The sequence below is a fragment of the Danio rerio genome, chromosome 5 (assembly GCF_052040795.2).
Source record: "Danio rerio strain M-AB ecotype USA chromosome 5, GRCz13ab, whole genome shotgun sequence".
Lineage (NCBI taxonomy): Eukaryota > Metazoa > Chordata > Actinopteri > Cypriniformes > Danionidae > Danio > Danio rerio.
The window spans coordinates 10,538,326-10,566,284 of NC_141025.1; the positions used below are offsets into that span (position 1 = coordinate 10,538,326).

Here is a 27,959-nt window from a genome sequence, read left to right on the forward strand (position 1 = left end):
TACCTTTCCACAGGTCCGCAGCCGCATGCCCGCAACGCACAGCCCCCCAGCCCGTGTTGGAAGTGTCTGCTGAAACGACAACAAGACTGGACGCCTGTTCTAGAGACACCCAGGTCTGTAGGAACGAGGGGTCGCTCCAAGGGCTGAGGGCGCGGCGACACAGCGCAGTAACAGAGACTCGGTGTGCGCGCGCGTGCCATGCGCGTCTGGGGACTCGATCGTGAAGCCAGTGCTGAAGTGGTCTCATATAGAATAATCCGAGCGGCATGAAGCGGCTGCGGATGCCATATGCCCCAGGAGCCTCTGAAATAGTTTCAGTGGGACCACTATTTTACTGTCGAGCTCTCTCAGACAGTACAGCATCAGCTGAGCGCGCTCTCCGGAGAGGCGCGCAGCCATGGTGACCGAGTCCAGCTCCAGCCCGAGAGAAGAGATCCTCTGCACGGGGGCGAGTTTGCTCTTTTCTCGGTTGACCTGAAACCCCCACAGGTGGAAGTGCCAGAGCACTTTGTCTCTGTGCATAATCAACTGCTCTGAGAGAGGGCAAAAATCAGCCAGTCGTAAAGAAATTGAGTATGCAGATGCCCGCGAGCCGAAGGGGCGCTGAGGCACCCTCCGCGGGCTTGGTGAGGACCCGCGGAGACAGAGAGAGCCCGAAGGGGAGGGCTTTGTATTGCCAAGCTCGACCTTCAAACGCAAACCGCAGAACTGTCGGTGGCGAGGAAGAGTGGAGACATGGAAATACGCGTCCATCAGGTCTAATGCTGCAGACCAACCCAGAGGACGAACGCACCGGAGGATGCGCTTCTGCGTGAGCATTCTGAACGGCAGCTTGTGCAGGCAGCGGTTCAAAACGCGCAGATCTAGGATTGGCCGTGACCCACCGCTCTTTTGGGCACGATGAAGCGTGGGCTGTAAAACCCGCTCTCCATCTCGGCTGGAGGGAGCGGCTCGATTGCATCCTTCGCCAGGAGGACAGCAATCTCCTCTCGCAAGACAGGGGCGGACAGGGGGCTGACCCTGGTGAATACACACCCGTGGCTTGGGGGGCCGTTTCGCGAACTGAATCGCATAGCCGAGTCTGATTGTGCGTATGAGCCACCGCGAAGAGCTGGCCCGCGCTAACCAGGCAGGCAGAGCTCTCGCTAATGGACTCATCGCTACAATCGCTGACGTACCAGCAGTGGGGCAGCGCGGAGTGGGTGTGCTGATCCGGGAAGCTCGCGGGTCCCACGGAAAAGCTGGAGGTGAGATATTTGCTCTCACTCCAAACCCGAGCTCCGGAGGGGAGGCTCGAGGGGTGGGAGAAAGGAGACCGTCCTCCCAGCGCTCGTGAGCCACTGGCGAAACGCACCGAATCTGCAAGCTAGAAAGCATAGCGTCCCAGACTGGCAGATTTCGGGCTGTCACATCTGGGGAAGTGAAAAGTGCCCTTTCATAATGTTTTCATGGCAGTAAAAAGTGCCGTTGGAAATGGGGCCCCGCCCTCCAGCGGGGAAAGAGCAAGTTCCCTCTTCTCCAGATGGCCTGTCCCAGGGGCGCTTCGCGGTCCGTTGCCGGACTTAGCGGCGTTCTGGGCAGGGGGGCTGCCTGCTTCCGAGGTGCCCGACGCGCTCGCTTCGCCTGAGGCGTGTGCGGGGGCGGAGCAGCTCTCGTAGGCGGGCGCCTTCGGCGAGGAGCAGGTATGAATGGCACGGCGGGCGGAGCGGGCTACGGACCGCCGATAAGACATCACCCACCAACTGCTCTCTCACCGCCTTGAATTCCTGGGTGAATTCACAGACAGTGTCGCCGAACCTGGCTGGGGATATGGGGAAGTCAAGAAAGCGGACTTTGTCGACTTTGCGCATATCAGCCAGGGGTGGCGCTCCTGGACCACTAATGTGGACATCGTCCTTCCCAACGCACACGCAGCGGACTCAGTAGTCCGAAGAGCTAAGTCGGCGGCGGTGCGAAGCTCGTAAGCCTGGGTTGGACCCACCCTCGTGCAGCTCGGCCAGCGCCTGCGCTTGGTAGCGCTAGTAGGTGGCTATCGCATGCAAGGCTGAAGCAGCCTGGCCCGCAGCTATGTAAGCTCTAGCTCCGAGGGAGGTAGATAACTTACAGGCTTTGGATGGGAGACGAGGCGGATCCCGCCAAGAAGAGGCGCCGCGCGGATTTACCGCCATCGCGCACTCAACCTGAGGAATCGCCACATACCCCCTGGCTGTTTCACCGTCAAGAGTGGTTAGGGTGGAGGAACACGCAGCACGAGCAGAAAAAAGTGCTTTACAAGACCGCGTGAGCCTACTGTGCACCTCCGGGAAGAAGGGAACGCCCCTCTAGTCGGTCCGGCCGCGGAGCTGGGGGATAAACCATCTCCAACCCACGGCCGAAGCAGCCCGGGAAAGCACGGCTAACATGTCCGTTTCAGGATCCGTAGTGACAGCGCTCACCAGCCCGAAGGGGGCGAGCGGGTCTGGATCATCATCGGACAATGAAAGCCCACCCTCCGATGCCGCGGTGGACATCTGGTCTCCGGTGTCATCGGGCGTAAGGGCTACCATCTGTTAGACGGATCGCTTCCCCCGCCCGAAGCTTGGATGGAGCGCTTAGAGGAGCGGGAGGTCCGCGGGCCCGTGGGCGACGGATTATCTCTCGCTGAAACCCTCAGATCTGCCCGAGTGCCCGCTGCAGAGCAGGGGACAACTGGGGTGGTTCACCCTTTTGCAAAGGCTAACCGCGATCTTGCGCAACAGTCATGGCATCGCAATGACGACATGAACTACCCGCGAGCAGCGCATTAACATGCTGGACCCCCAGACATGTAACGCAGTGCCCGCGCCCATCATCCGAGGACAGGAAACCACCGCATCCAGAAACGCACAGTCGGAGCGCCGTCCTGATAAGGACGTGCTGCACGACTGTGTTGCTCTTTCTGTGAAGTTTGCAACTTTATACGCACCGCTCTGGAGGACCGGACCCAAAGAACGCCAGGCAAGGGAGAAACCCAGCTCGACCGTCTGCCACTGCGTGTACACACTCTGGACCGGGAGAATGCTCTCGTTCGCTCAGAATCGCTGGTCACAGCAGGAGGAACCCTCATCGACTCGATCAGAAAGTCTCTGAAGCGAAAAGGATAGCGTCTGCTGGCGCCAGGTGAGCTTATATACTCAGTTGATTGCTTATGCCGCTCACCTGCGCAGGCTTGCGCTGCCAATTCATTCTTAATTGGCCCGTTCAATACTCTTTCAGACGAGTAGCTTCTGAACCGAACCTCCCAATGCGTGGATTTTACAAATCAAATCCACTTATAGTGCTGAAGTTCCCCCCGAAGGGGAACTAAGGTTGCTAAAATGGTGCCTTTTAAAGTGAAAGTGAAGCAGTCAGTCAAGTTTACATTACTTTGTAAACTGATTTCCACTTTAAATAAAAAAAATATATATAACAAACTTATTTAATGTAACCATTTTAATGAAAATAGCATGTCTGACGTTACAGGGTTGGTTCTGTTCCCTCAGCTGAACAGATAAGGTGAAAGAAATGGATGAAACACACTTAACCCAATGTGTGGCATAGATGTGCCCTTTGCTGCTTTTAATTTCCCATAATGCTATGCATTCCGTTTCTGAAAGTTGAGCTGCATAATGGCTCAACGTGGGGTCCCAAAGCTCCACTTGGGTCTTATTTTGTGTGTAAATAAATATTGATTTTTGATCAGAGATTTTTATTGTTTATTTATGTAACCAGAAAAGACTCTCTGAGATCATATAATAATATAATGTAACTGGTCAAAAAAAATGGGCATCACGGTGGCGCAATGGGTAGCACAATCGACTCACAGCAAGAAGGTCGCTGGTTTGAGCCTCGGCTGGGTCAGTTGGCATTTCTGTGTGGAGTTTGCATGTTCTCACAGTGTTTGCGTGGGTTTCCTCCATGTGCTTCGGTTTCCCCCACAGTCCAAACACGGGCGCTATAGGTGAATTGGGTAAACTAAACTGTCTGTAGTGTATGAGTGTGAGATGTAGATTAGATTAGATATAGATGTTTCCCAGTGTTGGGTTGTGGCTGGAAGGGCATCCGCTGGATAAAACATATGCTGGATAATTAATTCGAAAATGAATGAATGAATGAATGAACTGGTCAAAATGAGCAGCAAGAGTTTCTTATCGATGGCCTTTTTAGTGAGAAGGTAGTGTTGTAGCAAGCAAATATTCCTTTGGTCATCACCAAAACTCTAATCTCCGGTTCATTTTACATGTTTAAATCATTTTGCTGTCTCAGAAGTAGGGGTGTAACTGATCATGGTTGAACCGTAAATTCATTTAGATCCCACAGTTCAGAACACATGTGACCCGCGGGTTAATAACATTTTTTTTTACTTGAAGTTTAATCCAAAATTCGTTATAAAAGCAAAGAGATCGCCTCTGGCGTAATTCAAATCACATGTATAATACATGTAATACATGTAAAATATAATGATGACAGAAGAAGTTGTGGTGGGTTATTCGGGATGTGGTGGGATATTAAAGGTGTTTTCTGTCACTACTTGTTTAGCCTGCATTAATGCATTCAGTGTAAGCTGCATGATTATTCATTAAGATTGGAATCTTTAACATCCACGTAACATCAATTATAAACGAAGGTGATCTGCATATGTTTATTAATCCTTCGAATCGCTGCATTCAAATCTGTTTGAAAAACGCAAAAATCAAGAACGAGTTTCAGTCGAATTACCTTCATATGCTTTTAACTTGATGTTCAAAAATGACAGTTGTAGGCAGCAATTACATGATTTAACCAGTGGGTGGCGACAATCAGCCATCAAAGATATGCCACTGAATAACTCTTCAGAAATTACACATCGAGCAATGAAACATGAAGATTTATAAGTGTGTAAATGAATCGCTTATTGACAAGGAGACTAAACATAAATATGGGTTGTACAAATTATAATTTTAGATTTCTACATTTAGCGTCATCAGCAACAGTAGTAGTAACAGTGAATTTTTCACAGAACTGAATATTTTATGATTTATTTTTAATCAGCTGATTATTTCTTCATTTTAATTGTAATAAAATTACAGGTTCTAAGTTCTGTTTGTTAAAACCATAAGTGTCTTGCAGTTCTGTTTTTTGTAATAAATGGAAAGCAAATTACATTTGTCTCCTCCCCTTTTGGCTGATCTGAAAAATGGTCTGATCCGTGACAAAAAAATCATAACGTGATCGGAATCATGAGATTTGTGATCTGTTACACCACTACTTAAAAGTCTATATGAAATCATATTTTTAGGTGTTTTTGTGCACAGATGCTGCTACCAAGGTCACTGCCTTGACAAGGCAACAGCCTAAGCTTTCGGACAAAGCCAACCCAAAATGTAAAATTTTGGGGTAAACAAAGCAACATGGTAAATACACAAACTGCACATAAACTTTTAATAAAATATAAAAAAAAATTGTCTTCTTTGGTTGAACTGGACCAAACTTTCATCCACGTCTTTCAAAATATTGAATCACAAAGAACACTAAGCTGACAAACACTGCTTTTCTGCTATACAAACATTTCCTGACTCAACATGCTCACACACCTTCTCCAGGACTTTGCACACATACTGGCACCACAGAATGAGGAAGATGATCACCACCAGCAGCAGAATAATAGTCACCAGACAGCCAATCAGAATGGAAGTATTGCCCTCTTCTGGAGAGCCCGTCTTTGTTGGCGTCGTCCAGTCCTCTGTCAAACACACACAGTTAAATTTTAGCTGAAGCGTGTGGAACGACAGCTAGTACAGTAATGCATTCAAGTCGACAGGAAATGGCGTTCACAGCCCATTTTACTTCCATAATGTGACACATTTCCTCCGTTTGTATTCATCACAAAATGACTATTTGGCTTTGGCTTAAGAAACATTTAGCTATTTAGCCTCAAGAAAGTCTAGATACTGATCTACTATGCTACTTTTTACTTCTTCTGAGACCAAATTTCTAAACCCACGTCCTCCGAAAGCCTTTAATTATAAATATTAGTATGATATCTACACTATTTGTAGAAAACTTAGTACAGTTTATATTGCTACTGTCATTGTAGTACCACAGCAACTACAGAATTATCATAACTGATCAAATAAAGTAGTTTATTATAGTTTGGTTGAAAACACTATTTAGTACACATAACTTCCAGTATTTTTTCATGTGGGAGATCAGATCTTCAGGAAGTTTTGACTCTTACTGATTACTTATGGGTTTAAGTGAATATTAACTTTTCAAACATGAACTATTACAAAACATTCAACCCACATTCACCCAGCCCTTCAGACCTTTACATAGAGTTAACAAGCTAATTCCTGCAAGCAACATCTGTAACATGCTAGTTTATGCTAGCAAAATGCTAAAATGTGCTATAAACCCCTGCTGAAAAATCCATCTTAATCCAGCCTAGGCTGGTCGGCTGGTTTTAGCTGGTTGACCAGCCTGGTTTTAGAGGGGTTTTGGCCATTTCCAGGCTAGTTTCCAGCCATTTCCAGCCAGGTCTTAGCTGGTCAGGCTGGAATATGACCAGCTAAATCCAGCTAAAACCAGCTTAACCATCCTGGTTTAAGCTGGACATAGTTGGTTTTGGCTGGACTCCTAGCCTGGCTAGGCTGGTCAAGCTGGTTTTAGCTGGTCATCTCCCAGCCTGACCAGCTAAGACCAGGCTGAAAATGGCTGAAAACCAGCCTGGAAATGGCCAAAACCCCTCTAAAACCAGGCTGATCGATTAGCTAAAACCAGCCAACCAGCCTAGGCTGGTTTAAGCTGGATTTTTTTTGTAGGTACCCGTTTCAACAATAACTAATACAAAACATTTAACTTATTTTAGTTGAAACCCTTCAGATTTTCATTTAGCATTAACAAGCTAATTCCTGCAAGCAACATCTATAAATGCTAATTTATGCTAGCAAATTGCTAAAATGTGCTATAAACATGTTTCAGCAATAACTATTACAAAGTATTTAACTTGCATTCACACCGTTGAAGCCCTTTAGACCTTCAGATAGCATTAACAAGCTAATTCCTGCAAGCAACATCTGAATGCTAATTCATACTAGCAAAATGCTCAAATGTGCAATAAACATGTTTCAGCATTAACTATTACAAACATATTTAACTCACATTCACCTAGTTAAATCTCTTCAGACTTTAACAAGCTAATTTCTGTTAGCAACATCTATAAAAGGCTAATGTGTTTATTATCATGTGCACTCATAACTAACGTCAATTAGCATGTTTTAACCTTTGTTAGCATGAATTGGCATTATATTTATGTTTTGAACAGGTATTAGATTGTTAATGATATCTGAAGGTCTAAAAGGTTTGAATTAACAAGCAAATTCCTGCAAGGAACATCTATAAAATGCTAATTTATACTACCAAAATGCATAAATGTACTATAAACATGTTTCAACCCTAACAATTACAAACTTTTTAGCCCACATTCCCTCAGTTGAAGCCCTTCAGATCTTCAGGTAGCATTAACAAGCTAATTCCTTCAAGAAAGATCTACAAAATGCTAATTTAAACTAGCAAAATGCTGAAATGTGCTGTAAACATGTGTCAACATTAACTATTACAAAACATATAACCTACATTGATGCAGTTGAAGCCCTTCAGATAGCATTAACAAGCTAATTCCTGCAAGCAACATCTATAAAATGCTAATTCATGCTAGCAAAATGCATAAATGTACAAACAAGTGAAACATGAACTATTACATGGCATATGCTAGCAATGCATTCAGATTACTGTATTACTGTAATCAGCAAAAAGCTGTTTTCCACGCAGTAATGTTTATACCTGTTTTTTGTGTAGTTTCTGGTATTTCGCTGTTAGCTTCATATGAAGGAGGCGTCAAAACTGGAGGTTTCTTAGTAGGAAGCACAATAGTTACTGGAAAACAAAACATCAGAAATCACTAAATCTCAAATTACACCTTAACACTTAACATCATATTATTACTCAAAATGTGAGCGAGTAATTGGACTAATATAAGGATATGCATATCCAAGTGTGTGTAGGTATTGTGTGTCCACTGTCATATTGGACAGATATAAACAAAACAAGTTTCTTTTTTTTTCTGACGTTAAAATCCCAGTGATTTTGAGGCCCACCACAACCCTACATAGGATTGGATTTTTTCCTGCTCACCAAATTAAGTGACAGGCGCCAAGAAACTGGGATTAAACCATATGTTACTCTCTGTGATCATTTGCATACTAATAATTTATTTTCTAAGTTTAAAACGTTTTACAACAGTGCTTATTTGTAATAAAGACAGTCAAATACCTGTAATTCTTAACCACTATAATCACCACAACCGCATGGTGTCAGTAAACGCTAATGTGTGTGTGTGTATTGCAAACAGCATTTGTGTGTGACTCATTGTTTCAGAAAGGCTTGAATAAACTCCCCCACAAATACATGAAATAAACGTACTTAGTATTTTTGACTCGTGACCTTATTTCAGGTTCATCCGTATCTGTCTGTCTGTCACTGACTGCTGTTTATCTGACGTAACGAGTGAGAAGCAGATGGACGTCGAAGCGGTGGGCGGTGAGAAGTGTTTTAAGCCATAGGCTACAAAAACAGCTACACTTTATTCAGACTAGAAAAGTTAGGCCCGATAGGGCCCGAGCCTGACAAAATTCGGCCCATGCCCGACAAGTACATTTTGATTGACAGCTTTTTAAAAGCCCAAACCGATTTACAGCCCGACATTATTCAAATGTGCACATGCACACAGCTCTTTTGCCTTTTTTCAAGAAAGAGTCGTTTATACAGTATGTGTTTTGACATTATTTATTCATAACAAATGTAGGCTATAGGCTACTTGGAACAAAGAAATAAAATAAGTCCTCTGTAACATCGTAACATCTCAGCACACTAAATAGGCCTAGGTAGCCTACATACCTCTAGCCTTTAAATTGGCCAACCGACCAATAAAAGTAAGTCTTCCTTAACAAATTAAATAAAAACAAATGATAAATTATGATGGGCATTTGGCAATAACGAAATTAATATAAAGGCTCTGCAGGATTTGTTTCACCACTTCTCTTCATAATCTGGCATTAAGGTGACAGTGAAGCTGGATATTAAAAAGACTAACGCCTGTTTCACACCGCAAGCGTCAGCGGCGCGTGAGCAGAGCGTGAGCAGCGCGTGTGTTTTCGGCGTCCATGTTAACAGATTACCGTACGTTCACACCGAAAGCGGCGAGAGCGTCAAAGTAGCCGGAAGTCATTCATTTTCAATGAGAGCCGGCGGCGATAGGCGGCGATAAGCGGCGAGGAGCAGCGCGGCGCGTCTTTGCCGGCGTGAGCGTCGAGGAGAGTTGAAATGAAGTCAACTTTATGGTAATGAGCTATGACGCGGTTCGGCGGCAAGCAATCAGAATGAAGACGTCCATCGCTTGATAGCAGTTCAGAGAACACAGACCTGTGAACTTTGGTTCCGACCACAGTTGTTCCCAATGGTTTGATTATTGCAGTCGCCGGATTTCCAATTATTTAAAATTTTTTCCTACAGGAACATACATTAAATAAGTTACTGGCGAGTTACTGATGTTCATTAATGTTATATAAATTTATCTTAAAAAAGCGGGAATCTCACGCGATGTGACAGTACAAAACAGTACTGCTGCTTCAGGATATTTCAGACATATGGACACATATTGGGTAAATAGAGCAAAGCCACACGCAACTTGATCTTCCATTGTTGTATGAATTTGATAAGAAGTGCGCAACATTTTCACGCTAGAAACATGTTTTATGCAGGAATGTAACTGATATGCTGCAACGGCTCCTTTAAATATGAGATCAATGTAGCGAGTTTTGACGCTCTAGCCGCAGGAGCTGAAGGCAGAGAGCGTTGTTGCCAGGGCGGTCAGAGCAACCTTGGACGCTCTCGCCGCTTTCGGTGTGAACGTACGGTTATGCCCATATTATCTTGTATACTCTGTCTACATTACGCATTTAGGGTTTAATTAACATTTAGTTATAATTTAAAATCCCTTTACTCGCCAAGTTTAGACTCTGTGTTTTTGTGGAGGAACATTATTGAATCCACAGTAGATGGCTTTAGCACAGTCCTGCACTCACTGAGCGCCACTGAACACCCTTTCATTGCTGCTGCTATTGGCCGGGATGCATAGTGTTCTGGCTAAATTAGCAAGTTTTGGGTAGTAATGTTTGTTCATCTTCTACCAGCCGAGAACATCCATTTCATTTTCCATGACAGAAGGTTCAATGTAGTGAGTGTCCTCGTCATCTTCCCTGTCAGCTTGCTGTGCTGTTTAGCGTTCTACCGTAATACGCAGTTTATGAGCGACCGCTGAAATTCCTTGGCAGCTAGAATGACCGTTCTTTCTGAAGTGGCGGCTGGCCTGACCACAGTCAAAATTAGCTCTTTTTGACTTCTCCGTCATCATTTGTTTTAGCTTTGCAGGGATGGGTTTGGATGTCGTAACAAATGATTTAATTACTTTCTCGCACTAATCGAAATGCATCACATGACTGTTTATTTACCGCGCAAGCCCAAGCCCGGCCCTGTCTAAAATGATAGAAATTAAGCCTGAACCCGTCAGGTTCCGTCAGGTTCGGGCAAAGATCTTCAGCTTTAATTCAGACACTAAAATGTGCAGATTCTACATTATATAATAAATAATCTGGGTATTTTGAGCTGAAACGTTACAGACATACTCTGAAGACACCAAAGTCTTATCTTACATCTTGTAAAAGAGGTAAAATAGTTGCCCTTTAAGAAATTTGAAATGATAATAGTTTTTTTTTTTTACCTTAAACAACATTGAAAGTAGAAATTAAGAAATTTGAAATGATAAAATGGAAAGCATACACGGTGCACAGCATTTCACACTTCTGGCAGTAATTTAATGAGGAAACACATTGAATATCAAAGAGAGATGGGCAGTTTCTATTTCCTACCAGACTGAAAGGAGATCTCGCTGAACATCATCCAGGTGTCCGCGAAGTAGAAGCGGCAGCGCAGAGCTGTGGCCGATCTGTGCTTTAACGGGACGGTCACGTAACGAGCGCTCGGATTCCTGTCATCTATAACTGTGTGAAACTCCACCGGTTCAGACTCCCACTCAGAAATGAGGTGGAGCTTGAATACACAGGACACAGACGAGAAGATCTTCACACCCATAGAGAACATGTTATTGCTGTGAACCTGGTAAACAGAGAAAAAAGACTGATCACTCACATATAAAGCGTGTTTTTGTTCTATAACCTGAACATAAAGTCAACATGAATTGACAATTTATTAATAAATTCCTCTTTATACATGATATACTTCCAAATCAGTCACATTTTAAATACAGTAATCATTTTATTGTGCAAAAATGCATTAATCAATCAAAGGTGACAGTAAAAGCATTTCTGTTTTTACAGAAGTTTCCTAGTGTGTCCGTGTGTGTGTGTGTGTGTGTGTTAGGTCTGTATAATATATTGTTTTAGCATCAATATTAAATACATAATAGTGTGTGGCGACATGGTTAGCACCTTCGCCTCACAGCAAGAAGGTCGCTGGTCGAGTCCTGACTGGGTCAGTTGGCATTTCTGTGTGGAGTTTGCATGTTCTCCCCGTGTTCATTCCAAAGAAATGCAGTTCAGAAGAATTGGATGAACTAAAAATTGGCTATAGTGTATGATTGTGAATGTGAGAGTGTATAGGTGTTTCCCAATACTGAGTTGTGGCTGGAAGGGCATCCGCTGTGTAAAACATATGCTGGATAAGTTGGGGGTTCATTCCGCTGCGACACCAGATAGATAAGGGACTAAGCTGAAGGAAAATGAATGAATGAATGAATGAATAGGCAATAGTCACACCGCAGGACGTGCAATGTGGAGTCAGGATTATATTTGACCAGGTTCAAGAATTCTGGAGTCATTTCTGTTTAGCCATAATAAAGTGAAAGTTGATCAATTGCTTGTGTTTTGCAGGCCTTCAGTAAACATTTTAAGCGAGTTTAAAGCATTTGAGCTCAAGGAATTATTATGTTTGTAGCTTTAACAAAGTTAAATTGTATTGAAAGTATTTAAACAATGAGGATTATGCAGCTTTATTGTCCATTTAATTATTTTATTTCTGTACCTGTACACTGTTATGACTCCTTTCATTTGTTTATTATATATTATGCACTTTCCTACAAAATTACTCCAATCAATCTCCAATTATTAAATTATCTTGTGAAAAATCGAAATGTAAAGTACAGTCTATCCAATATCATGCAACCTTAGTCTCTCTCTCTCTCTCTCTCTCTCTCTCTCTCTATAAATATATATATATATATATAATTATTAGGCTCTTAAAACTATATATTTTTTCAATAGTCTACAGAACAAACCATTATTATATAATAATTTGCCTAATTACCCTAACCAACCTAATTAACCTAATTAAGTCTTTAAATGTCACTTTAAACTGTATAGAAATGTCTTGAAAAATATCTATTATAATATTATGTCATTATGGCAAAGATAAAATAAATCAGTTATTAGAATATTAAATATCATTAAATATATTATGTTTAGAAATATGGTCACACTTTACAATAAGGTTCATTAGTTAATGTTAATTAATGCATTTACTAAGATGAACAAACAATGAACAATACATTTACTACTGTATTTGTTTATGTTAGTTAACGTTAGTTAATGAAAATACAGTTGTTCATTGTTAGTTCATGTTAACTCATGGTGCATTAACTAATTTTAACAAGCATGAGTTTGGATGTTAATAATGCATTAGTAAATGTTCAATTATGATTAATAAATGCTGCACAGGTGTTGTTCATGATTAGTTCATGTTAGTAAATGCATTAAGTAATGAACCTTATTGTAAAGTGTTACCAGAAATATATATATATATATATATATATATATATATATATATATATATATATATATATATATATATATATATATATATATATATATATATATATATATATATATATATATGTATGTATGTATGTATGTATGTATGTATGTATGTATGTATGTATGTATATATATATATATATATATATATATATATATATATATATATATATATATATATATATATGTGTGTGTATATGTATATAATTAAAATTATTATACATTAAAGTTAAACAATATAAATATCAATAATGGTACATTTATATATTAATAATTTATTATTAATATAATATATTAACAACTTCTGTAGTACTAAAATAAACAAAAAAATATAAATACAAAGTAGAACATATTAATAAATAGAATAACTAAATATTGACTTTTCCTTTAGAATGACATTTTTTGCCCCTACTGCAGATATATTTTCTTATTTAATGAGAAATTACTTAACTGTGAACTTTTCGGTTTTCATTGGACTTAACATGAAATTATCTCATAATATTGATATTATGTATTATGGACGTTTTATTATTTGCAATTTAATCAAGAATAAAATCCAAATAGAAGAAAACATTTTAGCAGTGAAAAGCTGTTTTTTTATGAACTTCCTACTCAAAGATTAATAACAAAAAATAAATAAATAAAAATCAATCAAAATCAAGAATTCATGATCATCATAATAAAAACGCAGCACTAAAAATGAGAAGGTAACACTTTACTTGATGGAGTGTTCATAAGACTGTCATGAACCCTTTATAATCAGGGTTATGTACACTGGAAGCTTCTGTAGCCAAAACAAATTCCTTGTGTGTGTGTGAAGCACACTTGGCATTAAAACTGATTCTGATCCTGACATAACACGTCATGAATGTGAATGAGGTTTTATGCATGTTTACCACAAATGTTAGGAGTCATTCACTCAGTTGTGACTTTTTAAATGCAAATATCATGTTTGTTATGACGTTGACCTCTGAAGTTGACAGAAACAAATGCAGCACAACCTGTTTTTGTCATGACAACTTGACATTACCAAGACAACACAACTTGTCATAAATCCGTCATAAACATGATTGTCATGAAGCCATTATAATTGTGTCATGATCATTTTTCTGATCACATTTTTATTGGAACAAACTGCATTTATCATTTAAATGTTGAGGTCAAAACAAATATTAATGATGCTGTTATAAAACTCATGATATATTTACGATGGGTTTATGACAATCATGTTTATGACAGATTTATGTCACGTTTCGTTAACTTAGTCATGTCAAGTTGTCATGACAAAGACAAAAACAGGTTGTGATGTGTTTATTTCTGTCAACTTGTCACAATAAACAAGCCATCTTTGCATTTAAAATGTCATAACTGAGCGAATTACACTTAATGAGAGTTGTTTTAAGCATGCATTATCTATTTCACATTCATTACACATGTTATGTCATGATTAAGAGTTTCACGGCAGTCTTATGAACTCCTACTCAAGTAAAGCGGTACTAAATCAGGGTAAATACAGTAAGTAAATTATAAGTACAATCTACTCTGATTTCATTTGGAGTTAAAGATATCAAAGCAAAGTGCCCAGATTTCAATAAACATGAAACAATTACTTCAAGATTAAGCACCTAAAGCAGCCCCATCCACAGACACTGGCATGATTATATCCAGACACAATAAGCATCGTTATTATGGCAAACAATCCTGATCCAACACGTAATTATGTGTTATTATGTGTGAAATATAGTGTATAATTAGGGCTACATTAAAGCTGTCACTCAACAAACACTTCAAAAGGGCATCAACTTCAAATTATAGACATCACAGATGTGACGCAGAACACATGCGTGTGGTTAAAGGAAAGTTACATTCGAAATCATTATGGTCGTAATTACATCATATATCACGTTTAAAAACAAATGCTGCTATAATAAAACAAACAAGAAAGAAAGAAATGATTCCACCATAAGATTTCAAATTTTATACAGAGCCATTCAGAAGATGCATTAAAGTAAAAAAAAAAATGTATACATTCACCGGCCACTTTATTAGGTACACCTGTTCAACTGCTTGTTAACACAAATTTCTAATCAGCCAATCACATGGCAGCAACTCAATGCATTTAGGCATGTAGACATGGTCAAGATGATCTACTGCAGCTCAAACTAAGCATCAGAATGGGGAGGAAAGGTGATTTAAGTGACTTTAAGCGGGGCATGGTTGGTGGTGCCAGGTAAGCTGGTCTGAGTATTTCAGAAACTGCTGATCTACTGGGGTTTTCATGCACAACCCTCTCTAGGGTTTACAGAGAATGGTCTGAAAAAGAGAAAATATCCAGTGAGCGGCAGTTCTGTTGACGCAAATGCCTTGTTGATGCCAGAGGTCAGAGGAGAATGGGCAACAATTATAACAATAACAATTTTCCGTTCAAATAAATTATTCTACTAATAGTACTACTACAATTTTTGTGATTTTTATTAGTTTGTCTTTAAAATCATGTTTACCTGTATTAAAATTGTAGTTATAGACTATTTTGAGGGATGTTAACAAAAACAAAGGTCGCAATGCATTTGCTGTTTACCATTTTTAATTTCTATAGCTTCAGAGAGCCCGAAGAGCCACATATTAATAAATAAATTTTAAAAAGTTAGTTGTTTTAACATGAAGTTATGATTTGCCTCTTGTTACAGTTCTGAAATAGTTTGATAACGAGGAAAACGTTCATGGGCCAATGACCACATTGAAATGATCTACAGTAAAGAAGAGCAGGTCAAATCAAAAATATTACTAACACCTGTGTCTTTGCAGTGATTGGGATGGAGAGACGTGCTGGAATTGTTTCCAGAAGGACACAAAGGGAGAAAGATGAGCCTGAGAAAACCAACAACATGCTACAGCCTCCTAGGGCCTGAGTGTCCACATACGTGGACAGCACATTTTTAGCTTTTAAGTGGCTATTTAAAACACTTTAAATGTTTTATATTTTGTTACAGACATACGGTGTCATCCTGCAACTGTTTTGCAGCATATTAAATGTCCCAAACCCTATTTTTAACTGTCCAAAATGGGAAAAAAAATTGTTTTTACTCTCTTGTCAAAGCAAGTAAAAAAAAAAATCTATGATAAATATGCATAAAAAAAAATTGTTTTATGTAAATTCGGACCAAGAGTCCACATATATGGACATCATTTTTAAAAGTACATCATATCAAAAGATGATACTTAGATGTTCATTCTAATTAGGTTCCAATAAGCCCAAATAGCAAAGAGAAATAAAAAAATCATGTAAAAAACACATTGGGCCTTAAGAGAATACATGCTCTAATTGAAAAGTAAAATAAAAAAAGTGTTCATTTCTTACCTAAGTCACCAGCCTTGCCCTTTTACTCGCCCACACAATTCGAACTTTGTTACAATACATATTCTTTTGAGACATACAAGTAAAACTTCGGGGTTAAATCAGGGTCTTGCCATTTCTCTGAAACTGTAGTGCAATTTCCTAGCAATTTCAGATTTGATCCCCTTCCAGTATTAGTGCATCACTGTAAACACAGTGCAGTCCTCACCTTCATGGAGGTGAAGTTTCGTTGTCTGTCAAACTGGAACTCCATCTCCACATATGCAGGGCCCAAGCCATCGTTCCTCCAGCCCACATAGTCGTATCCGGGCCACAGTCGGTACTGCCTGCTCTCCACGAAATCATCCAGGCCGACCACCCCATCGGCCAGCTGTCCCAGACCCCCCGACAACTTCCTGTGGAGCAGACGCAGACAGGAAGCACTGTGTGATTACAACTCATTCAAGAACTGCTTGATTGTTCTGGAAAAGAATGACTAGGAAAACGACACAGTCGGCTAGAATCAGCCAGTGACAGTTGAAGTGAGAATTATTATCCCTCCTGAATTATTAGCCCCCCTGTATATTTTCCTCCAATTGCTGTTTAACAGAAAGATTAAAGATTAAACATAATAGTTTTAATAACCAGGTGTTCGGCAACTTTCTTCAAGTCAAATTTAAGACTTTTTAAATTGCTTTTAAGACCATTATGAATTAAATTTTCTACTTGTACAGGGCGAAACATTAAGGATGGTTTCTAATGGGCTGGTTACTTCTGTTAATAGTTTGTAAAACTAAAATTTTGTTTTTGAAATTTAAGATTTTAAAAACTTTTATCTTATGATGACAGCACATAGTATTTGACTATATATTTTTTCAAGACGCTTGTATTCAGCTTAAAGTGACATTTAAAGGCTTAACTTGGTTAATTAGGTGGGTAGGGTAATTAGGCAAATCATTGTGTACAAATTATTATTGTATTACAATCATTATTATTATTATTATTATTTATTACTATTATTATTGTTTTTATTATTATTATGTATTATTGTTATTGTTATTATTATTATGTAGTTATTTATTTATTATTATTAATTATTACCACTTATTATTCCACTTATTATTATTATTATTATTTATTATTACTATTAATATAATAATAATATTATTTATTAGTATTATTAATTATTTTGATTACTTATGTAATATTATAATTTTTATTATTATTATCATTTATCATTATTATTGCTGTTGTTATTATTATTATTATTCATTATTATTGTTGTCGTTATTATTATTATTTATTATTATTTATTATTATTGTTATTATTATTATTATGATTATTATTGTTGTTATTATTATTATGTATTATTATTATTATTATTATTTATTATTATTATTATTATTAGTACAATTTATTATTATTGTTTATTATTATTATTGTTATGTATTATTTATTATTACTATTTAATATTGATTATTATTATTATTATTCATAATATTATTATTATTCTGTATTATTAATTGCTATTGCTATAATAATACATAATAATAATAATAATAATTATAATAATTAGTATTATTATTATTATGTACTGGTATTTATTTATTATTATTAATTATTATTACTTATTACTATTATTGTTATTATTATTATTTATTTATTATTATTATTATTTTTGTCATAATTATTATTATTTATTACCATTAAAAGTATTATAGATTATTTAATATTATTGTTATTGGTATTATTATTCTTAATTAATATTATTATAACCATTTATTATTGTTGTTTATTTTTTTGTTATTATTATGTATTATTTATTAATATTATTATTATTTGCTATTATTGTTATTAATATTATTATTATTATTATTATTTTAAATTACTATTATTATTATTATTATTATTATTATTCGTAGCAGTAGTAGTAGTATTGTCGTTATTGTTATTAAGTATTACCATTTATTATTAATATTATCCATTATTATTAATTGATATTATTTATTTATTATTATTTATGAATTATTATTACTCTCCCTCAAGTGATTCCAAACCTTTATGAGCCTCTTTTTTTGTTAAACACAAAAGAAGATATTTTGAAGAAGGTTGAAAACCTGTAACCATTGACTTCCACAATAGGAAAAACAATGAAAGTCAATGGTTATCGATTTTCATCTTACTTCAAAATATCTTATTTTGTGTTTAACAAAAGAAAGAAACTCATAAAAGTTTTGAACAAGTGAGGAGTAACTACATGATAATAGAATTTTAAATTTTGGGTGAAATATCCCTTTAATAGCAGATAATTAAAAAATGCATAAAACAATCCAAACAATTAACATCTATTTTATTTCAATGTATCGCTTAAAGCTGACCTTTTGACTCTTCAGTATTACATTAAGGATTCACCTGCGCTCCAGGGGTCCGTCATATGTAGAGTCATTGAGGGATGTAATGGGAAATCCAGGAGCCATCATGATTTGACCCTCCGGAGAGCTGTACGCCATCAGGCCATCTGGAAAAAGACAAAACAGAGTTAGTCAATGGTTCGGTTTGAAAATGTTTTGAACACCTGTAACTATTGACTTCCATAGTAGGAAATATAAGTATTATGAAAGTCAATGGGAACAGGCTTTACACATTTTTTTAAATATCTTCTTTTGTTTTTACTATAAATCCAAAAGGTTTGAAAAAATGTTGGAAACCTGTAACCATCGACTTATATAGTAGAAAAAACAAATATTATAAAAGTCAATGGTTACACATTCCCAATATTTTTCAAAATATCTTTTTTTGTGTTCATTATAACATAAAAAAATGTTGTAAACCTGTAATCATCGACTTCCATAGTAGGAAAAACAAATACTAAGAAAGTCAATAGTTACAGTACTCAACATTTTTCAAAATATCTTCTTTTGTGTTCACCATAACTCATAAAAGTTTGAAAAAAAATGTTGGAAACCCGTTAACCATCCACTTTCATAGTAGGAAAAACAAATACTACTAAAGTCAATGGTTACAGGCTTTAACATTTTTCAAAATATCTTCTTTTGTGTTTATTATGACTCATAAAGATTTGAAAAAATGTTGGAAACCTGTAATCATTGACTTTCAAAGTAGGAAGACAAATACTACGGAAGTCAATGGTTACAGGTTTCCAACATTTTTTAAAATATCTTCCGTGTTCAACATTACTCATAAAGGATAAAAAAAATGTTGGAAACCTGTAATCATCGACTTCCATAAAGGGAAAAACAAATACTATGAAAGTCAATGGTTACAGGACTCAACATTTTTCAAAATATCTTCTTGTGTGTTCAGCATAACTCATAAAAGTTTTTTAAAAATGTTGGAAACATCCACTTCCATAGTGGGAAAAACAAATACTACAGAAGTCAATGGTTACAGGATGCCAACAATTTTCAAAATATCTTCTTTTGTGTTCACTAGAAAGGTTTGACAATGTTTTAAACACCTGTAACCATCGACTTCCATAGTAGGAAAACAAATACTATGAAAGTCAATGGTTAAAGGTTCCCAACCTTTTTCAAATTATCTTCTTTAGTGTTCATTATAACTCATAAAGATTTGAAAAAATGTTGGAAACCTGTAATCATCGACTTCCATAGTAGGAAGAACAAATACTATGAAAGTCAATGGTTACAGGATTCAACATTTTTTTTAAATATCTTATTTTGTGTTCACCATAACTCATAAAAGTTGGAACCCGTAACCATCCACTCTCATAGTAGGAAAAATAAATACTATAGAAGTCCATGGTTTCAACACTTTTTCAAAATATCTTCTTTTGTGTTCACCAGAAAGGTTTGACTATGTTTTGGACACCTGTAACCATCGACTTCCATAGCAGGAAAAAAAAAACTAATTATTCAAATAAATCATTTTTCAAAATATTTTCTTTTGTGTTGAACATAACTCATACAGATTTAAAACAACTGAATGATGATTATATGATTTCTGAGTGAACTATCCCTTTAAGGCACTGAAGTAACTGAGGTCAAATGAAAGCAACTTGCAGCAAACCAGACACTAGGGGGCAAATCTACACACACCACAGCTGCTTCAGTGAGAGCTGCCAAAACCATCTGCTTCAGTCTCTGTAGCCCATATGTAAGTATGAAACTGAACCAGCATGAACCGCATGAGGTCATGCATTGCTTATAATGATCACAGAGGCTCGTCTACATTTATATATGTTGCCATTGCTTTAAAACAAGAAAGAGCAAAAAGGCTGCAAGCAATGTAGATCATTTTGCACTCATACTGGGTCATGTAAATGAATAAATAAGCACATTCGGTGAACATGAAAACCGGTCGAATGCCAACAATTTTATGCACAAATGCTCCCAGATACATATTGAGCTTGCATAGATAAGAGTTTGGGCGCATATGCAACTAAAACAGTTGCAATTTGGAGCCCTGCAATTTCAAATTCAAGCAGGTTCAAGTACTTTGTCCATGATTCAAGCACTTTCTAACCTTGAAAACACTGTATTAAAAATCAAGCATTTTCCAGGGTTTCCAGCACCCGTACCAACCCAGTCAATTGAGGCAACTCTCTCCTCAAAGGGTGTTAGTTCAGCATCTCCTGTTCCCCGGCTTGTTCCGTCCACACTTTGACGGTGCGCCGCTGTTCTCCTCTCAACCTGCAGCTTTACATCAGACCATTTCTTTTTTAATTCACTCACAGTGCGATGTTCAGACCCCATTGCGCTAACCGCGTCAGCTAAACTCTCCCGCTCTATTTATTTTCTTTTGTTAATAATTCCGGAGGACAAACTTGCAAATAACAGCGTTTTTCTCGGGTCTACCTCCGACATAGATATATACACTAGATATCGCATAGAGACCCTGAGCATGCGTCAATAGCGCCGCCATATTTGTACAGTGCTCCCAGGACAAATGTCATTCAACCGCACTAGTCAAGACAGTGTTATTACGTGAAGATGCGGGACTTTAGCGCTGTCTACGGGTGTAGTAACGAGCAAACAAAGAAAACAAAGCACAAAGGAAGAACATTTCATAGGTAAGATTAAGTTTTTACGTTTTTGTATGTTCTGAACTTTTGTGCTAATCAGGTAACGTTATTAATGATAATACGGTCACCTACTGCATGCACCATAAGGTAAAGCAGCACCAACTCGCACTAAACACTCAGCTTATGCTAGTTTCATTGAATAAAATCAGCAAACAATGCAAAAGAAATATGACAACGAGATGCTGCGCTGCCAGAAACTTGCATTATTGTCGGCTAGTGAACGAGTCGTTCATAACGGAGATTCATTCACAAACAAATCGCTCCCTCCGTCAGTATGAGAAGTGAAAGCAGGAGAGGAGCTGTGTTTCAGGACTTGATTAGATCAGATTTAACAGGTAGGGTGAATAGTACATTTCTGTACACAGACACAAGCTTTTTGTCAGGAATGCCAGTGCGGTCACTGATCCATCAATGTAGAAAAGTGATGTCAAATTATAATTTTCGTAATTAGAAAAAAAAATTGCATACTATCATCCAGGAAAACTCCTGATCAAAGATATATGTGTATATGTGTATAGACCTTTTTCTTGGAACGCAAAATTACCCATTATGCTTTGCGTGTATGCGCAAGGAGAATGCGAAGAACTTCTGGTCGGCAGCTGATGCGTGTAAACAGTCACATTTGGACAGCTTTGAAATGATAGTTTTAATCTATTTTACCTGCTTTTATCCTCTTTGAGCTAATACTGTTGTCCATCTCCTGGACTGATCATTTAAAGAAATGCGATCTAATTGACCTTATTCTAAAATGCGGAAGTGCGCCTGTTTTCACGATTGTCTTAGAACTTCCGATTCAGTCGCCTATGGGAGAAATGACTAGGAATAATAAACGGCAGAAAACGGTCAAACTACTTGCTCTACAAACAAATGTTTGCATGACTATACAGACCAAGTAGCATATTATAATAAGAAAATATTAAATTGCAACATCAAGCAGCGTAATGAGCAGTTGTTAACGTCAAAAAATGAATGGAAGTGAATGTGACCGGAAGTCGCGAGACAAAAAGATTCAAATGGCAGCGCCCGCTCGACAGCTGAGAATAAGGTGAATAGGATGGAAAACAGCTGCTGTGAGGCATTTCCCCCTCGTTGTCAGACGGCATCTTCTGCCGTTTAAATGAAGCCTTGTCATCGCTAAAGTCAACATTTTCTCTTTATTTCAAATATATAACCAGCCCAAACAAATGTAAATCAGCAAAATGTTTGACACACACACGTAGCCTGTACTGTGCCACTGAAACACTGATTTAATAACTGTGACAAAGTGAAAATATAGGCTAGTGTCATTTCGAAATGACAGAAAAACACAAACCGTGGTAAAAACAACAGACGAAATAAAACACAAATGGCTGAACAGCAAAACAGCCAGCAGAGTATTAATAACAGACTTTTATTGGTCATTTTTGTAAATTGCATGACTTTCATTCCTGGTAAGTTTCATGCCAGTACTCTGGTTTGCTCTCTCTCTCTCTCTCTCTCTCTCACATTTCACATTTCACATTTTAGGTGCTTTATTGGCATGACAAATAGCTGTACATTCATATTGCCAAAGCAGTGCAGCGTCGCTGCGTACGGACAAGACAGTGCAAAAAGGGCAGTAGTGCAAACAAATATGAACATAAAATATAATATAGTAATAAAGAAAAGGAATGTAAAAAAATTAAATTAGACTAATAAAAATAACAATATATCAGTAAAACTAAAAATATTAATAAAAATAAAAATAGATTAATGGTAATTTGTAATTAATGGTAACTCTCTCTCTCTCTCTCTCTCTCTGTGTGTGTTAAAGAGCCGCTGAGCTAACAGCTGACAGGCTGGGAATGCACAAACACAGTATTTCTGACGGCAGACACGTGAACTAAGAGAACGTTTTTCTCGTATTTCTGACACTCTTGAACCACATGTGACAGATTATAACGGCTTTAACAGACACATTTCTAAGTTGCATGTCACAAAAACACTCTGTTATCCATTAAAAACGTTATTGAAACCCATTTTCGGAGCGCAAATAACCAGTTGTAAACTCTGTAAACAGAAGTTTTTAGCATTCTACCAGAAGAAGCTGGTCGCTATGGTGCCCTCCATGCAGCAGCCATGAAAAAGGTCTATATCTCTGGCTTTGGATGGCCACAGTCCTCCACGGTACCTTGGTCCCGCATTCATTTCAAAGGAGCGCTACCCTGTTCCAAAATGGCGGCTCTATTGACGCATGCCTTCCAATAGACAACAACAGGGTAGGCGACATCTAATGTATATATCTATGTACCTCCGATAGGATCACCTCCAATTCACATTCTGTGAAGTTTCTCTTCTTACTTGCTTTTGCCATTACTTTTTTTGTTTGGTTTCGCCAAAGTGGAGTCATTAGCATATTCATACGGAGGAGGGAGGCAGGTTTTGCGCTCAGTTTCACATCAATTCGGATGTACTAAGAGAATATGCGTGGGATTCCATGTACGCAGTGTTTCAAACATCTGATTTGTTTACTGCGTACGCACATTTACAGCTTTTTTTTTGTCCGTGCGCAATGTTTTAGTATGAATTCAGCGCAAGTCTTTGTACATGAGGCCCCTGCTTTGCAATAATAAAACGACTGTTTAATGTATTGTGTTTGATTCTAGTGACTCACCCTGCCAGGCGCACCCAAACAGCTCCACTCTCATACACACAGTGTGAACGGCGTCAGTGACAGGAATCAGGCGCAGGAATCGAGTGATGATGGGAGGATGGAGATCTCGCACCACAGTGTCGTAGGTGTTCACATTGCCCATTATAATCTGAAATGCAGTAGTTCAACAATAAGGTATGCTCATATGTGCAACACTGTTAATATAGATAGTTAATCGTGACTAATCACATGCAAAATAAAAGTTTACATAATAGACAACCTGACAAAAGTCTTGTCGCCTATCCAAGTTTTAGGAACAACAAATAATAACTTCACTGCTAGTTGATCACTTGGTATCAGAAGTGGCTTAGATGAAAGGCAAATAAAGGCATGAAAGACCTCTAGATTACGCTTATTTTACCAAAATAAAATATGGTCATGTTTTGATTTTGAATGATTTCATTAGGACAGTAAGATCTGACTTTGCTTGAACAAAAGTCTTGTCACTTAACAGAAATAATGTACAGTATAGAATATAAAGTCATGCTGCAGGGATAGGGCGCTAAAGCCTGGTTTATACTTCTGCGTCAAGTGACCGGCGTAACTCACGGCGCAGGCAATGCGCGCAGCTGTGCATTTATACTTCTGCGCGCTGTCTCTGTTGGTCTGCAATAACACTTCCGAAACGCTAGTTGGCAGTGAGGTGTAAATGTTCCTCTGTGTCGAGTTTCTTCGCTTCTGTTTTGCTTTTCCTGAACACTTACTGAATGTACAAGTGGCTCAAACTCGCTCATTTTGAGGCAGGAACCGGCAGACGTGCAACAACTTTAACTATGAGGTAAACACAAAACAAAACTTTCCATCCGGAGCTCCTTCACAGGACTCCACACTTGTAAACAATCGCTCGCGCCATTCGCGCGGCTCTCGGTCCCGCCCACACTCGTCAGCGCTACCAAGCCGACCAATCACAGAGCTTGCGCTACGCGTCGTTGCAACGTGTAGTTACAATTTTTGAGAGGTGCACGTCAGCCACGCCGACGGCCACGGCGAAGGGCTATGCGTCAGCGCCGTAGCATACGCTGGCGTTTGACGCAGAAGTATAAATCAGCCTTAACAGTTGCTGAATAAGTTGGTCTACATTCACAGTTCATGTATCTTTGGAAAGAAGACACTTTGGGCTTTATTATCAACGAAGGGTTTATAATGCTCAAAATGAAAAAAGGTTATCGATGCTTAATAACTCATTTTTATTATCTTTGCATTATCTCATTATCTTTGCCATGATGGTAGCTAGGGGTGTCAAAATTAATTGTTTCTTCGGTGCACCGTGATGCAGACGCAGACAATAAGGTATCAGTTCAGTAATAATCATAACCGGTAATTATGTACTGACGTCATTTATCTCCTATGCACTCTGTCGAGAGGGAGGTGAGCGCGAGTATTTACAACACTCAGCCAACTCAGGGCCGGCCCGTGGCATAGGCACCATAGGCAAATGCTAAGGGCGCTGTATGTCCAGGGGGGCGCCAGAAATGAGCGCGGTTCAGTTGGTTTTGTTTTCGATATTCCTGACACACATTCAGTTATAGACGGCAATAACTCCAAAACCTCTCACCCTAAAAAGATCTAGGGCCCTATCATACACCCGGCGCAATGTGGCGCATGGCGCAGCGCAATACTCTTTTGCTACTTTAAGCTTGGCGCAAGGGTCATTTTGAGGTGTTGCACCATGCTGTTTAAATAGCAAATGCACTTGCGCTCAAATGTGCACCCATAGGCGTTCTGGTCTAAAAAAGCAGGCGTGTTTTGGCGCGTTGCTATTTTGAGAAACTGTAAATAGTCTGATCTTTAGACCAGAACAAAGTCTGTCTATTGTCTGGCGCAATGTGCGCCTGGCTAACACACTACACACAAGATGTAGAGCAATACGCAAATATCTTTATTAAGGATATATATAGAGGATATAATAAGGATATATATAGGATATAAATATAAATGATTAAAATATTACAAAACATATTAATTTCTAGCCTACATGAATTTAAAAACCACTGCCTTACTTTCTTCATCTCGGGAGTTCAGTTCATTCAATTTGCTTTTGTATAATGTTATTATTATTAGCAGTATTATTTATTATATCCATATTTATATTTGTTTTATTAAAAACAAGCTTAGATTTGTCCACCTGTCAAATTTTAGACCATATGGGGCACAGCATGTGTATTTGGAAATAACTATTTTGACCACACTTGGTTATTATTGTTCATTTATTAGTTTGCTGGAAATTAGAACTGAATTCAGAACTAGTTTTGAAACAAATCTTTGCGCTTAACAAACGAAATTACTTATTTATAGGCTAATTGATGTTTGTGCGGTAAGGTTTCCCTATCCACGAGAGCAAAAGCGAAAGTGAACTTACTTTACCTCAAAATGCGCTTATGGCGCAACGCAGCTGGCTCTTAAAGGGAATGGAAGATGAGACTCCAATTGGTTTATTCTCAAAACACAGCTATAACTCATTAAGAAAATAAACTCAACCCTTTTAGACCATGCGCCATGGCGCAAAGCGCATTTTCCTATCCTTAAGTTAGCAAAAATGCGCTCTGACACGTCCTGAAAGCGTTTGCGCCCTGCGTTTTGCGCATGGACCGTCAAAATAGAGCCCCTACAGTGTGTTTCCTACAAAAAGACAAAGCTGGTTATGTTTCACAGCTGTCTTTCTTTTTTTTCACTCGACATTACGAGCACTGCTCCGTTTAAGCCCTCGCAATATGTGTTTAGCCAGGAAAGCTCGCGCTGAGAGGAGCTCTCAGTAAGGGATCGTCGGAAAAGTGCTTATTTTTTTCGTTTTTTGTTTTTTGTTTTTCTGCTCCGCTAAGCGCGAGCTCTCCCTGTTGCGAGGGCTTAAGTGTGTGTGTGTGCGTGTTTGTTACTTAGGTGCTGTCTATGTTTGTGTATGTGTTTGAATGAGAGACAGTGTGGTGCTGTGTGTCTGTGTGTTTATACAGACAGCTTGTTATAGCCTCCCCCCTAAAATATAACACTGTATATGAAAAGCATCGTCAATGCACCGTGATGCACCGAGATATCGAATTGAACCGAATCGAAAGCATGATAATCGTAACCGAACTGTGTGACCAGTATAGGTTCACACCTCTAATGGCAGTAGATATTTTTCAAGACACTTCCTTTACAGCTTAAAGTCACATTAAAAGGCTTAACTAGGATAATTAGTCAGTCATTGTATAATGATGGTTTGTTCTGTAGACAAACAAAAAATATTGCTTGAGGGCGCTAATAATATTAACCTTTAAATGGTTTAAAATAAAAGTAAAACTGCTTGCATTCTAGCTGAAATAAAATAAATAAGACTTTCTCCAGAAGAAAAAATATTATCAGACATACTGTGTACATTTTCTTGCTCTACTGGACTGCAAAATATTTGAAAAAAAAAAAAAAAAAACACAGGAGGGCAAATAATTTTGACTTTAACTGTATACATAAATGATCTTTAACAGTCTATAAAATACAGCACCTCATTGCCGAAGCGGTTTCTCCAGGAGATCCAGCGGTGTCCATCTCTGCTGTACTCCAAACGGTACTTGCGTGCGAATTCGATGCCGGAGTTGCGAGCGTAGCGTCCCTGTGTGGCAACAACGGTGAGGAAGATGAGCTGACGAAGGTCAATCTGAAGATACTGAACATCTGAGGGCTGCAGTTGACCAGCAGCACACCAGGCACCTTCTCCCTCCTCACGGTTCAACCTGACCACAAACACACACACACACACACACACACAAAAAAAATATGATATAGTTATGTATTATTACAGAAGAGAAAATGGGAGAAAACTCTTGTTTTACACACCCACACCCAAAAACCGCCACCCACCAATCGTGGCTTAGCAACTGTAGCTATGCGCAGGGGCTCTGTCGAGCTTTCAAGCGAGTGCATATGGATTGTGCAAATCTGATACCCGGTATCCTTAAAGTTTGGACGGGATGGTGGAATTTTTTTACCTTTTCAAAACC

General features: G+C 38.5%; 1 protein-coding gene across 4 annotated transcripts in view; it reads right to left on the minus strand.

Annotated features, from left to right (window-relative positions):
* Positions 1 to 27,959, minus strand: part of ddr2l (discoidin domain receptor family, member 2, like) — a 99,621-nt gene that overhangs the window by 35,316 nt on the left and 36,346 nt on the right. For all 4 annotated transcript variants that reach the window (XR_015490723.1, XR_015490722.1, XR_015490721.1 and 1 more), the window contains exons 4-10: positions 27,464 to 27,692; positions 23,950 to 24,097; positions 18,668 to 18,773; positions 16,484 to 16,670; positions 10,962 to 11,208; positions 7,819 to 7,911; positions 5,571 to 5,719 (exon numbers count right to left, since the gene is read on the minus strand). Coding sequence is in view for 1 of the 4 variants with exons in the window: in XM_087253162.1 (XP_087109288.1) it covers positions 5,571 to 5,719; positions 7,819 to 7,911; positions 10,962 to 11,208; positions 16,484 to 16,670; positions 18,668 to 18,773; positions 23,950 to 24,097; positions 27,464 to 27,692 (1,159 nt within the window). In the remaining 3 variants the exon portion in view is untranslated. The remainder of the gene's footprint in view (positions 1 to 5,570; positions 5,720 to 7,818; positions 7,912 to 10,961; positions 11,209 to 16,483; positions 16,671 to 18,667; positions 18,774 to 23,949; positions 24,098 to 27,463; positions 27,693 to 27,959) is intronic.